The sequence below is a fragment of the Patagioenas fasciata genome, chromosome 34 (assembly GCF_037038585.1).
Source record: "Patagioenas fasciata isolate bPatFas1 chromosome 34, bPatFas1.hap1, whole genome shotgun sequence".
NCBI lineage: Eukaryota > Metazoa > Chordata > Aves > Columbiformes > Columbidae > Patagioenas > Patagioenas fasciata.
This window is the reverse complement of record NC_092553.1, coordinates 3,402,284-3,415,176: the sequence shown is the minus strand read 5'-3', so window position 1 is coordinate 3,415,176 and position 12,893 is coordinate 3,402,284. Positions and strand designations below refer to the sequence as shown.

Below are 12,893 nucleotides of genomic sequence, written 5' to 3'. Positions count from 1 at the left end.
CCCTGAACACCCCGAACCCCCTGAACACCCCGAACCCCCATACCCACCATGGGCCCGGGGCGGCCGGTGTACCCCATGGGTCCGGGGGGGCCCCGCAGGGCCAGCTGGGGGGCAAAGCACACAGGGGGGGTCATTCCTCGTATGGGACCCCTCCCAATATGGTGACCCCCCCCAAAATGGAGACCTCCCCACAATATAGTGATTTTCCCCAAAAAATGGGGACGTGCTCCAAATATGAGGACACCCCCCTATATGGGGACACCCCCCTATATGGGGACACCCCCCTATATGGTGATTTCCCTCCCAATATTGTGACCCCCCCCCAAAATGGGGACACCCCTCCCAATATGGTGATTCCCCCCCAAATGATGACCCCCACCAATATGGTGACCCCCCCCCCAAATATGGGGACACCCCCCCAATACAGGGCCCTACCCCCCAATATGGTGATTTCCCCCCCAATATGGTGATGCCCCCCCCCAAAATGGGGATACCCCCCCAATATGGTGACTCCCCCCCAAAATAGGGACACCCCCCCAAAAATGGGGACCTCCCCCAAAATGGGGACCTCCCCCCTGATGTAGTGACCCCCCCAACATGGGGACACCCCCCAAAATAGTGACCCCCCCCAAAATGGGGAGACCCCCCCCAAAATGGGGACACCCCCCCAACATGGGGACCCCCCCCCAATACGATGACCCCCCCCCCAGAATAGCGACAACCTCCCAAAATAGTGACCCCCCTCCCCAAAAATGGGGACACCCCCCAACATGGTGACCCCCCCCAATACGGTGACCCCCCCCCAGAATAGGGACAACCCCCCAAAATAGTGACCCCCCCCCAATATGGTGACTCTCCCCCCGCAATGTGGGACCCCCCCCCAATGTGGGACCCCCCCCATGTGGGACCCCCCCAATGTGGGACCCCCCCCAATGTGGGACCCCCCCCCATGTGGGACCCCCCCCCCATGTGGGACCCCCCCAATGTGGGACCCCCCCCATTGTGGGACCCCCCCCCATGTGGGACCCCCCCAATGTGGGGACCCCCCCCCATTGTGGGACCCCCCCCCATGTGGGACCCCCCCAATGTGGGACCCCCCCAATGTGGGACCCCCCCCAATGTGGGACCCCCCCCCATGTGGGACCCCCCCCCCATGTGGGACCCCCCCAATGTGGGACCCCCCCCATTGTGGGACCCCCCCCCATGTGGGACCCCCCCAATGTGGGGACCCCCCCCCATTGTGGGACCCCCCCCCATGTGGGACCCCCCCAATGTGGGACCCCCCCCCAATGTGGGACCCCCCCCCCATGTGGGACCCCCCCAATGTGGGACCCCCCCCCAATGTGGGACCCCCCCAATGTGGGACCCCCCCCCAATGTGGGGACCCCCCCATGTGGGACCCCCCCCCAATGTGGGACCCCCCCCAATGTGGGACCCCCCCAATGTGGGACCCCCCCCCCATGTGGGACCCCCCCAATGTGGGACCCCCCCCAATGTGGGACCCCCCCCCAATGTGGGACCCCCCCCCATGTGGGAACCCCCCCCAATGTGGGACCCCCCCCATGTGGGACCCCCCCCAATGTGGGACCCCCCCCCAATGTGGGACCCCCCCAATGTGGGACCCCCCCCAATGTGGGACCCCCCCAGTGTGGTGCCCCCCACTCACCCGCGCCTGCTGCAGCAGCGCCTGCGCCTGCGCCTCCTGCGCCGCCACCGCGGGGCCCTTGTCGCCCCCCCCGCTCCCGAAGCGGAACTGGGACAGGGACACGGTGGGGGGGGGGCCGGGGGACGGGACCCCCCCCAGGACTCACAACGGGGAGGGGGGGACACGCGGTCCGTGGGGTCTCGGGACTCACCGGCAGCATCATGGACGTGCCGGGGGGGCCGGGGGTCCCGTCCGAGCCGGGGAGGCCGGGGCGGCCGGGGGGGCCCTGGGGGGCGGTACCGGGGGGTCAGTGGTGCAAGGGGGGGCAGTGGTGCAAGGGGGGGCAGTGGTGCAAGGGGGGGCAGTGGTGTAAATGGGGGGGGTAGTGGTGCAAGGGGGGGCAGTGGTGCAAAGGGGGGGTAGTGGTACAAAGAGGGGGGGTCAGTGGTGCAAAAGGGGGGGGGCTGAGGTGCAAAGGGGGGAGCAGTGGTGCAAGGGGGGGCAGTGGTGCAAAGGGGGGGCAGTGGTGCAAAGAGGGGGGGTCAGTGGTGCAAAAGGGGTGGGGCTGAGGTGCAAAGGGGGGGTCAGTGGTGCAAAGGGGGGGTAGTGGTGCAAAGAGGGGGGGTCAGTGGTGCAAAAGGGGGGGGGCTGAGGTGCAAAGGGGGGAGCAGTGGTGCAAGGGGGGGCAGTGGTGCAAAGGGGGGGTAGTGGTGCAAAGAGGGGGGGTCAGTGGTGCAAAAGGGGGGGGGCTGAGGTGCAAAGGGGGGAGCAGTGGTGCAAGGGGGGGGCAGTGGTGCAAAGGGGGGGGGTCAGTGGTGCAAAAGGGGTGGGGCTGAGGTGCAAAGGGGGGGTCAGTGGTGCAAAGGGGGGGTAGTGGTGCAAAGAGGGGGGGTCAGTGGTGCAAGGGGGGGCAGTGGTGCAAATGGGGGGAGCAGTGGTGCAAGGGGGGGGCAGTGGTGCAAATGGGGGGGGTCAGTGGTGCAAGGGGGGGGCAGTGGTGCAAATGGGGGGGGTCAGTGGTGCAAGGGGGGGGCAGTGGTGCAAAGGGGAGGGGTCAGTGGTGCAAAAGGGGAGGGGGCTGAGGTGCAAAGGGGGGGGCAGTGGTGCAAGGGGGGGGTCAGTGGTGCAAAGGGGGGGTCATGGCCCCCCCCACTCACCCTCTCTCCGGGTTCTCCTGGGGCGCCCGGGGGTCCCTGTGTCCCCGGTGGTCCCGACATGCCCTGGGGGGGGGACACGGGGTGATGCTGGCACCGGGGGGGCAATGGGGACACCCCCCCCAAAGCATCACCGGGGGGGCAATGGGGACACCCCCCCCAAAGCATCACCGGGGGGGGCAATGGGGACACCCCCCCCAAGGCATCACCGGGGGGGCAATGGGGACACCCCCCCCAAGGCATCACCGGGGGGGCAATGGGGACACCCCCCCCAAAGCATCACCGGGGGGGGCAATGGGGACACCCCCCCCAAGGCATCACCGGGGGGGCAATGGGGACACCCCCCCCAAGGCATCACCGGGGGGGGCAATGGGGACACCCCCCCCAAAGCATCACCGGGGGGGGCAATGGGGACACCCCCCCCAAAGCATCACCCAAGGCGGGGGGGTCTTACCGCGGGGCCCTCGGGGCCGGGGGGGCCCTCCACCAGCATTCCCTGCGGAGAGAGGTCAGGGGGTGTCACCGGGGGGGGACACGGGTGACAAATGGGGGGACATGGGTGACAAACGGGGGGGGAACATGGGTCAGAACTGGGGGACATGGGTCACAAATCGGGGGGGACACGGGTGACAAATACGGGGGGACATGGGTGACAAATGGGGGGGGTATGGGTGACAAATAGGGGGGGACATGAATGACAAATTGGGGGGGGCATGGGTGACAAATGGGGGGGGCATGGGTGACAAATAGGGGGGACATGAATGACGAATAGGGGGGGACATGGGTGACAAATGGAGGGGACACGGGTCAGAAATGGGGGGGACATGAGTGACAAATTGGGGGGGCACAGGTGACACATTGGGGGGGGCATGGGTGACACATTGGGGGGGGCATGGGTGACAAATCAGGTGACACGGGTGACAAACTGGGGTGGACATGGGCCACAAATGGGGGGGACACAGGTCGTAAATTGGGAGGGGACACAGGTTGTAAATTGGGGGGGGGACACGGGTGACAAATTGGGGTGGACAGGGGTCACAAATTGGGGAGGGAGATGGGTCACAAATGGGGGGGACATGAGTCACACACTGGGGGACATGGGTCACACACTGGGGGGGGACACGGGTGACAATTTGGGGTCACATGGGTCACAATTCGGGGGGGGTCACGCACCGGTTCGAAGACGGCGGGCTCCCCCTTCTCGCCCTTGTAGCCGCGGGCACCGCGCACGGCCTGGGGGTGGCACACATGTAACCCCCCCCAGAGACCATCAGTGTGGGACCCCCCATACAGAACCCCCATACACACACATGTAACCCCCCCCAGAGACCATCAGTGTGGGACCCCCCATACAGAACCCCCATACGCACACATGTAACCCCCCCCAGAGACCATCAGTGTGGGACCCCCCATACAGAACCCCCATACACACACATGTAACCCCCCCCAGAGACCATCAGTGTGGGACCCCCCATACAGAACCCCCATACACACACATGTAACCCCCCCCAGAGACCATCAGTGTGGGACCCCCCATACAGAACCCCCATACACACACATGTAACCCCCCCCGGGACCATCAGTGTGGGACCCCCCATACAGAACCCCCATACACACACATGTAACCCCCCCCAGAGACCATCAGTGTGGGACCCCCCATACAGAACCCCCATACACACACATGTAACCCCCCCCGGGACCATCAGTGCAGGCACCGGGACCCCCCCATACAGAAACCCCCCAATCAGAACCCACATATACAGAACCCCCCCATACAGACCCCCCCATACAGAAACCCCCCAATCAGAACCCACATATACAGAACCCCCCCATACAGACCCCCCCATACAGAAACCCCCCAATCAGAACCCACATATACAGAACCCCCCCATACAGACCCCCCCATACAGAAACCCCCCAATCAGAACCCACATATACAGAACCCCCCCATACAGACCCCCCCATACAGAACCCCCCCATACAGCCCCCCTCATACAGAACCCCCCATACAGACCCCCCCTATACAGACCCCCCCATACAGACCCCCCCCCCCCACAGAACCCCCTAATACACAGAACTCTCCCATACACAGAATCCCCCCCAAAACATAGAACCCCCCCAAAAATACAGCCCCCCCCCGCAAAGGGAAGGTCGGGGAGGGGGATTTGGGAACTGGGGGGGGGGGGCACGGACCCCAGTTCAAATCCCAGCCCCCCCATGGCAGCGTTGGGGGGGGGTGTCGTTAATTACCTCGTCCCGCAGGGTAATTAACAGCGCCGCCCTTATTGGGGGGGGGCAAAGCATATGGGGGGGTGATGACGTCACGTGTGGCGCGAGTGACGTCACAGCCCAGACATGCGGGGGGGCGGGAATTGGGCGCGGGGGGCACATGGGGCAAGGCGGCCAGACAGACGGACGCGGAGCCGGACGGACGGACGGACGGACGGACACTCAGCCCCCCCCGACTTACGCCCATCTCCTCGGGGGGGTCCACATAGACGTATTCGTACCCCACGGGGACCCCCCCAGCGTCCTCCTCCTGCGGGGGGGGGGGGCAGCCCCGCGTCCTGGGGGGGGGGACGGGACAGGTCACGGGGTGGGGGGGGCAGGTGGGACGGACACACGGACAAGCCAAGCCAAGCGACGGACACACAGCCTGGGGGGGGGGGATGACCCCCAAAACCCACCCGGATCGTTCTGGGGGGGGTGGGGGTGGAATTTGGGATGGGGGGGGAAATAAAGGCAGGGCTGGAAGGGCCCCCCCGCTTTATTTCCAGCGGCGGGACGGACGCACGGACGGACGGACAGACGGACGCACGGACGCGGGGTCGCTCTCTACCTGCCGGTAGCTGTTTCCTCGGGGGGGGGCGCTCAGGCCGGATTTGGGGGCCCCCCCCAGGCTGGGGGCCGTGCTCATCATCCGCTGCTTTATCGGGGGGGGGCCCTTGGGGGAGGGTGGGGGGGCGGGAATTTTGGGGAGGGGGGGGACACAAAACATGAGGCGTGAGCTCCTGGGGGTGTCACAAGTCGGGGGCCCCCCCGCACCCATCACCTCCCACGCTGCTCTTTAGGGGTTGTTTTGGGGGGGGGGGCACGCTGCGAGGCAACAGGACGGACACACAGGACAGACGGACAGGCGGACGGACAGACGGGCCCCCCCCCGCCGTTACCTTTGCGGGGTCCCCCCCCGGGGGGGGCGCGTCCTCACGGTTCCCATAGTAACCGGGGTACTCGTAGGACCCCCCGGTCTCCTCGGAGAACTTGGGGACCCGGGGGGGGGCACGGCCAAGGGGGGGGCGGGGGGGCGAGAGGAGGGGGACGTCACCAGCTGGGGGGGGGGACACCGGGGACACCCCCGGAACCATTGCGGGGGGGACACATCAACCCCCCCCAGGGAGGAGGGACCCCCCCTCTAAATCCCACATCCCCCCAGATCCTGTGTGCCCCCAAATCCCGCCCCCCCAGGTCCTGTGTCCCCCCCCAAATCCTGCACCCCCCAAATCCCGTGCCCCCCCAGATCCTGTGTCCCCCAAATCCTGCGCCCCCCCAAATCCCGCCCCCAATCCTGTGTCCCCCCTAAACCCCACCCCCCCAGATCCTGTGTCACCCAAATCCCGCCCCCCAAATCCCATGCCCCCCCAGATCCTGTGTGTCTTCCAAATCCTGCCCCCCCCCAGATTCTGTGTCCCTCCAAATCCCGCCCCTCCAGATCCTGTGCCCCCCCAAATCCCGCCCCTCAAACCCCGTGCCCCCCCAAATCCTGTGTCTCCCCCAGATCCCACCCCCCAAATCCTGTGTCCCCCCATATCCCGCACCCCCCAAATCCGGCCCCCCCAAATCCCACGCCCCCCTATCCTGTGTCCTCCAAATCCCGCCCCCCCGATCCTGTGTCTCCCCCAAATCCTGCGCCCCCCAGATCCTGTGCCCCCCCAGATTCTGAGCCCCCCCAGATCCTGTGTCCCTCCAAATCCTGCCCCCCCCAGATCCTGTGTCCCCCAGATCCTGTGTCCCTCCAAATCCTGCCCCCCCCAGATCCTATGTCCCCCAGATCCTGCCCCCCCCAGATCCTGTGTCCCTCCAAATCCCGCGCCCCCCATCCTGTGTCCCCCAAATCCCGCACCCCCCCAATCCTGCACCCCCCAAATCCCGTGCCCCCTCAAAATCCCACGCCCCCCCCCCCAATCCCACGCCCCCCACCTCCTCCCGGGCGGGCTCATCGGCGGGGGGGTCCCGGTGCCGCCCCCCGGCACACGCGGGGCTGTAGCGCTCGCAGTGCTGGAAGGCGGCCCGGGGGTCGGGGACGATGAGCAGCTGCTGGATGTCACCCTGCGGGACACGGGGGGTCAGGGGGTGACACCCCCCCCCCCCCCCCCCCCCCAATAGACCCCAGTGTCCCCCCCCGCACCTGGAAGCCCTCGTCGCCCAGGACGGTGAGGCCGCGGGTGTCGATGTGCGGGCGGGAGCCGAGGGGCAGGGGCTGCGTGTCCCCCCCCCCGCAGTCCAGCAGCAGCGTGGCCGAGTCCGCGCCCACGCTCACGGCCACGCGGTGCCACCTGCGGGCACGCGCACGTGGGACACGGCGGGGGGGGAGACCCCGATCCCTCTGGGACCCCACGGGACCCCCCCAATCCCCCTGGGATTCCCCCAATCCACCTGGGACACCCCGATCCCCCTGGACCCCCTGTTCACCCCGGGATCCACCATTAACCCCGGGACCCCCATGATTCCCCTGGGACCCCCAATAAACCCCGCCGCCCCCCCAATTCCCCTGGGACCCCACACTGGCCCTGGGAACCCCCCGATCCCCTTGGGACCCCACACTGGCCCTGGGAACCCCCTGATCCCTCTGGGACCCCCTGTCTACCCCAGGAGCCCCCCAATGCCCCTGGGACCCCCCTGAGCCCCCTGGGACCCCCCCATCCTCCCCAGGAGCCCCTGTCTACCCCAGGACCCACCTGAGCCCCCTGGGACCCCCCATAAGCCCTGAGATGCCCCCACTTACACCCTGGGACCCTCTGATCCCCCCGGGCCCCCCCATCTGCCCCAGGACCCACCTGAGCCCCCCAGGACCCCCTGTCTGCCCCATGACCCCCACCCACCCTGGGACCCCCTGTCTACCCCAGGAACCCCCACATGTCCCAGGACCCACCTACCGTGCACCCCGGGACCCACCTGAGCTCCCTGGGACCCCCCAGGACCCACCTGAGCCCCCCAGGAGCCCCTCCATGTCCCAGGACCCACCTGAGCCCCCCAAGACCCACCCGATCCCCCCAGGACCCCACCTGAGCCCCCTGGGACCCCCGTCCCCTCTGGGATCCCCCAGGACCCACCTCCCATCCCAGGACCCCCCACATGTCCCAGGACCCACCTGAGCCCCCTGGGACCCCCTGTCTGCCCCGGGACCCACCTGAGCTCCCTAGGACCCCCCAGGACCCACCTGAGCCCCCCAGGACCCCCCACATGTCCCAGGACCCACCTGAGCCCCCCAAGACCCACCCGATCCCCCAGGACCCACCTGAGCCCCGTGGGACCTCCCAGGACCCACCTGAGCCCCCCAGGACCCCCCACATGTCCCAGGACCCACCCGAGCCCCGTGGGACCCCCCAGGACCCACCTGCCGTCCCAGGACCCCCCACATGTCCCAGGACCCACCTGCCGTCCACTCCGGGACCCACCTGAGCCCCCCAGGACCCACTTGAGCCCCCCAGGACCCCCTGTCCGCCCCGGGACCCACCTGAGCCCCCTGGCCCACCCCGGGACCCCCGTCCCTCCTGGGACCCCCCCGTCCCCACCTGCCGTCCACCCCGGGACCACCATCCCTCCTGGGACCCCCCCCGTCCCTCCTGGGACCCCCCCGGCCCCACCTGCCGTCCTACCCGGGACCACCATCCCTCCTGGGACCCCCCCCGTCCCTCCTGGGACCCCCCCGGCCCCACCTGCCGTCCACCCCGGGACCCCCTGCCCAGCCGGGACCCCCTGCCCACCCGGGCCCCCCCTCCGCACCTTCCGTCCGCCAGGTCGGGCCCCCGGAAGCGCGGCTGCCGGTCCCCGTAGACGAGGCGGGGCCGCGGGCCCAGGTGCAGCCCCAGCCCGGGGGCGCCGTCCCGGCCCCGCACGGACAGGAGGAGCCGGGCCCCGCGCTCCGCCCGCAGCAGCGCCAGCAGCGAGAACTGCGCGGGGAACCCGCCTGCGGGCGGCAGTGAGCGACGGACACACGGACACACGGACAGACAGACAGACAGACAGACACCGCGAACCCGCCTGCGGGCGGCAGTGAGCGACGGACACACGGACACACGGACAGACAGACAGACACCGCGAACCCGCCTGCGGGCGGCAGTGAGCGACGGACACACAGACACACGGACAGACAGACAGACAGACACCCCGAACCCGCCTGCGGGTGGCAGTGAGCGACGGACACACGGACACACGGACAAACACCGCGACCCCTGGGGACACCCTGAACCCGCCTGCGGGTGGCAGCGAGTGACGGACACACAGACAGACAGACAGACACCCCGAACCCGGTCAATGGGACAGACAGACACCCTGAACCCGCCTGCGGGTCCCTGATGTCCCTGTTTTCCCCTCACAACCCCCTGTCCCCCCCGATGTCCCCCTCCCCACCAATGTCCCCACGTCCCCACCAATGTCCCCGTGTCCCCCCCGATGTCCCCATCCCCACCAATGTCCCCACGTCCGGACCAATGTCCCCATGTCCCCGTGTCCCCCCCGATGTCCCCATCCCCACCAATGTCCCCACGTCCCCACCAATGTCCCCATGTCCCCCCCGATGTCCCCATCCCCACCAATGTCCCCGTGTCCCCCCCGATGTCCCCATGTCCCCGTGTCCCCATCAATGTCCCCGTGTCACTCACCGGGGAAGAGCTGCCGGGTGGGGGCGCTGAGCTGCGCCCCCCGCCCGATGCGGAAGGCGCCGTCGGTCCCGGTGCCGTCGGTCCCGGCGCAGAACCCCGGGACCCTGCGGACGCCGTCGGGCAGCGCCTGGAGCCGCAGCAGCCGCAGCGCGTCCACGGGGGCTCCTGGGGACACGGGGACATGAGGGGACACGGGGGACATGAGGGGACATGAGGGGACACGGGGGGACATGAGGGGACCCTGCGGACGCCCTCGGGCAGCGCCTGGAGCCGCAGCAGCCGCAGCGCGTCCGCGGGGGCTCCTGGGGACACGGGGACATGAGGGGACACGAGGGGACACGGGGGGACACGGGGGACATGAGAGGACACGGGGGGACCTTGCAGACGCCGTCGGGCAGCGCCTGGAGCCGCAGCAGCCACAGCGCATCCACGGGGGTTCCTGGGGACACGGGGACATGAGGGGACACGGGGGACATGAGGGGACACGGGGGACATGAGGGGACACGGGGGGACCCTGCGGACGCCCTCGGGCAGCGCCTGGAGCTGCAGCAACCATGGGATATCATAGGGTGCCATGGGGTGCTATGGGGTGCCATAGGGTGGAATGGGGTCCCATAGGCTGCTCCAGGTGCCATGGGGTGCCATGGGATGCCATAGGGTACCATGGGGTGTCCTGGGCACTATAGGGTGCCATAGGGTGCCGGGGGATGTCATAGGGCGCCATAGGATGCCATGGGTGCCACAGGGTACCATGGGTTGTTCTGGGCACTGTAGGGTGCCACGGGGGCTATGGGGTGCCATGGGGGGCCATAGGGTGTCATGGGGTCCCATAGGCTGCCCTGGGTGCCATGGGGTGCTATGGGATGTCATGGGGTACCAAGGGGAGCCATGGGGTCCCATATGATGCCATAGGGTACCAGGGGATGCCTCAGGCACCATAGGGTGCCATGGGGACTATGGGGCACCATAGGGTATCATGGGGTGTCATGGAGTTCCATAGGGTGCCCACAGGATGCCATAGGCTCCTGTAGGATGCCATAGGGTGCCATGGGGAGCCATGGAGTCCCATAAGGTGCCCACGGGATGCCATAGGCTCCTATAGGATGCCGTTGGGAGCCATGGAGTCCCATAGTGTACCATAGGGTGCCTTGAGATGCCATGGGGTGTCGTGGGGTCCTATAGGATGCCATAGGGAGCCGTGGGGTGCCCCGGGCACTACAGCGTGCCATGGGGAGTCATGGAGTCCCATAGGGTGCCCACGGGATGCCGTAGGGTCCTATAGGATGCCATGGGGAGCCGCGGAGTCCCATAGGGTTCCATAGGATGCTGTGGGGAGCCATGGAGTCCCATAGGGTTCTATAGGACGCCGTGGGGAGCCATGGAGTCCCATAGGGTTCCATAGGACGCCGTGGAGTCCCATAGGGATCCATAGGACGCCGTGGGGGGCCATGGAGTCCCATAGGGTTCCATAGGATGCCGTGGAGTCCCATAGGGATCCATAGGACGCCGTGGGGAGCCATGGAGTCCCATAGGGTTCCATAGGACGCCGTGGGGAGCCATAGAGTCCCATAGGGTTCCATAGGACGCCGTGGGGAGCCATAGAGTCCCATAGGGTTCCATAGGACGCCGTGGGGAGCCATAGAGTCCCATAGGGTTCCATAGGATGCCGTGGGGAGCCATGGAGTCCCATAGGGTTCCATAGGATGCCGTGGGGCACCGCAGCCGTGCCCGCCCCCCGCTCTCCGAATTCCGATCTCCCCCCCGGGACGCCCATGAACGGCCCTTTGTTCCGCACCGGGACGGCGCCCGAGCCGGGGGGGTCGCACCGGGGCCCGAGCGGGGGGGGCTCACCGGGGCCCCCCGGCTACCGGACCCACAGCCGCCCCCGAACCCCCCAGGTGTCCCCCCAAACCGCCCCCCGATTGTCCCCCCGTCCCCGCTGCTGTTTTCCCCATCGCAGCATCTGCTGAACCCATCAAGGGCGGCCGCCAAACCCCGGGCCGGGGGGGGACGGACGGACAGACGGACACGGAGCCCCCGCAGTGACCCCAGCGAACCCCCAACACCCCAAAACCCCCCGGAGCCAACGGGGCGCGCGGCCACGGGGCCCCGTGTGTGTCCGCGTGTCCGTGCGTCCGTCCCACCGCCCCCATCCCCCCAGCCCCCCCGGCTCCCCCGACCTGCGTTTCTCATCACCCGGCCCCGTGGCACCGGGATCGGGCCCCCCCGGCACTTGGCCGGGACCCTTGGGCTGTACTGGGATAGATGGGCTGTACTGGGACCATTGGGCTGTACTGGGATAGATGGGTCGTACTGGGACCCTTGGGCTGTACTGGGACCATTGGGCGGTGCTGGGATAGCTGGGTCGTACTGGGACCCTTGAGCTGTACTGGGACCATTGGGCTGTACTGGGACCACTGGGCTGTACTGGGATAGCTGGGTCGTACTGGGACCTTTGGGCTGTACTGGGACCCTTGGGTCATACTGGGACAGCTGGGTTGTATGGGATAGGTGGGTCCTACTGGGACCATTGGGCTGTACTGGGATAGCTGGGTCATACTGGGACCACTAGGCTGTACTGGGACCACTGGGCTGTACTGGGATAGCTGGATCATACTGGGACCCTTGGGCTGTACTGGGACCCTGGGAGCAGCCCCGTCCCCCCCCATCCCCTCCAGTTCCCCCCGTTCCCTGTCCCCCATTCCCCGTCCCCCTCATCCCCGTGTCCCCCCCGTTCCCCGTTCCCCCTGTTGCCCCCGTTCCCCGTCCCCCCCGTCCCGTGTCCCCCCCGTTCCCGTCCCCCCCGTTCCCGTCCCCCCCGTTCCCGTCCCCCCGTCCCGGCCCCTCCCGGCGCACAGAGCCACCTTTCATTCATCCTCAGCCGCGGGAGGAAAAGCCATTACGGGCACATAACTCAACTCCCGGGGGGGCACGGGGGGGCCCCTTCCCCACCCCCCTCCCCGTCCCGTGTCCCCGAACGGCGGGGACGGTGTCACCGAACTCCCGGCTCCTCCCTGAGCCCCCCCAGTGCTCCCCGAACTCCTGGGTCCTCCCTGAGCCCCCCCAGTGCTCCCCGAACTCCTGGGTCCTCCCTGAGCCCCCCCAGTGCTCCCCGAACTCCCGGGTCCTCCCTGATCCCCCCAGTGCTCCCCGAACTCCTGGGTCCTCCCTGAGCCCCCCCAGTGCTCCCCGAACTCCCGGGTCCTCCCTGAG

The 12,893-nt window shown here is 68.1% G+C and overlaps 1 protein-coding gene across 2 annotated transcripts in view; it reads right to left on the bottom strand.

Moving 5' to 3' along the window:
• COL11A2 (collagen type XI alpha 2 chain) overlaps positions 1-12,893 on the bottom strand; it is a 34,771-nt gene that overhangs the window by 19,309 nt on the left and 2,569 nt on the right. The window contains exons 2-13 of one of the 2 annotated variants that reach the window (XM_071800927.1): positions 9,681-9,845; positions 8,803-8,986; positions 7,205-7,352; positions 6,997-7,125; positions 5,970-6,059; positions 5,639-5,743; positions 3,973-4,032; positions 3,254-3,295; positions 2,803-2,865; positions 1,857-1,931; positions 1,667-1,753; positions 48-104 (exon numbers count right to left, since the gene is read on the bottom strand). In XM_071800927.1, the coding sequence (XP_071657028.1) occupies positions 48-104; positions 1,667-1,753; positions 1,857-1,931; positions 2,803-2,865; positions 3,254-3,295; positions 3,973-4,032; positions 5,639-5,743; positions 5,970-6,059; positions 6,997-7,125; positions 7,205-7,352; positions 8,803-8,986; positions 9,681-9,845 (1,205 nt within the window). The remainder of the gene's footprint in view (positions 1-47; positions 105-1,666; positions 1,754-1,856; positions 1,932-2,802; positions 2,866-3,253; positions 3,296-3,972; positions 4,033-5,638; positions 5,744-5,969; positions 6,060-6,996; positions 7,126-7,204; positions 7,353-8,802; positions 8,987-9,680; positions 9,846-12,893) is intronic. The other variant, XM_071800928.1, reaches the window with a different exon arrangement.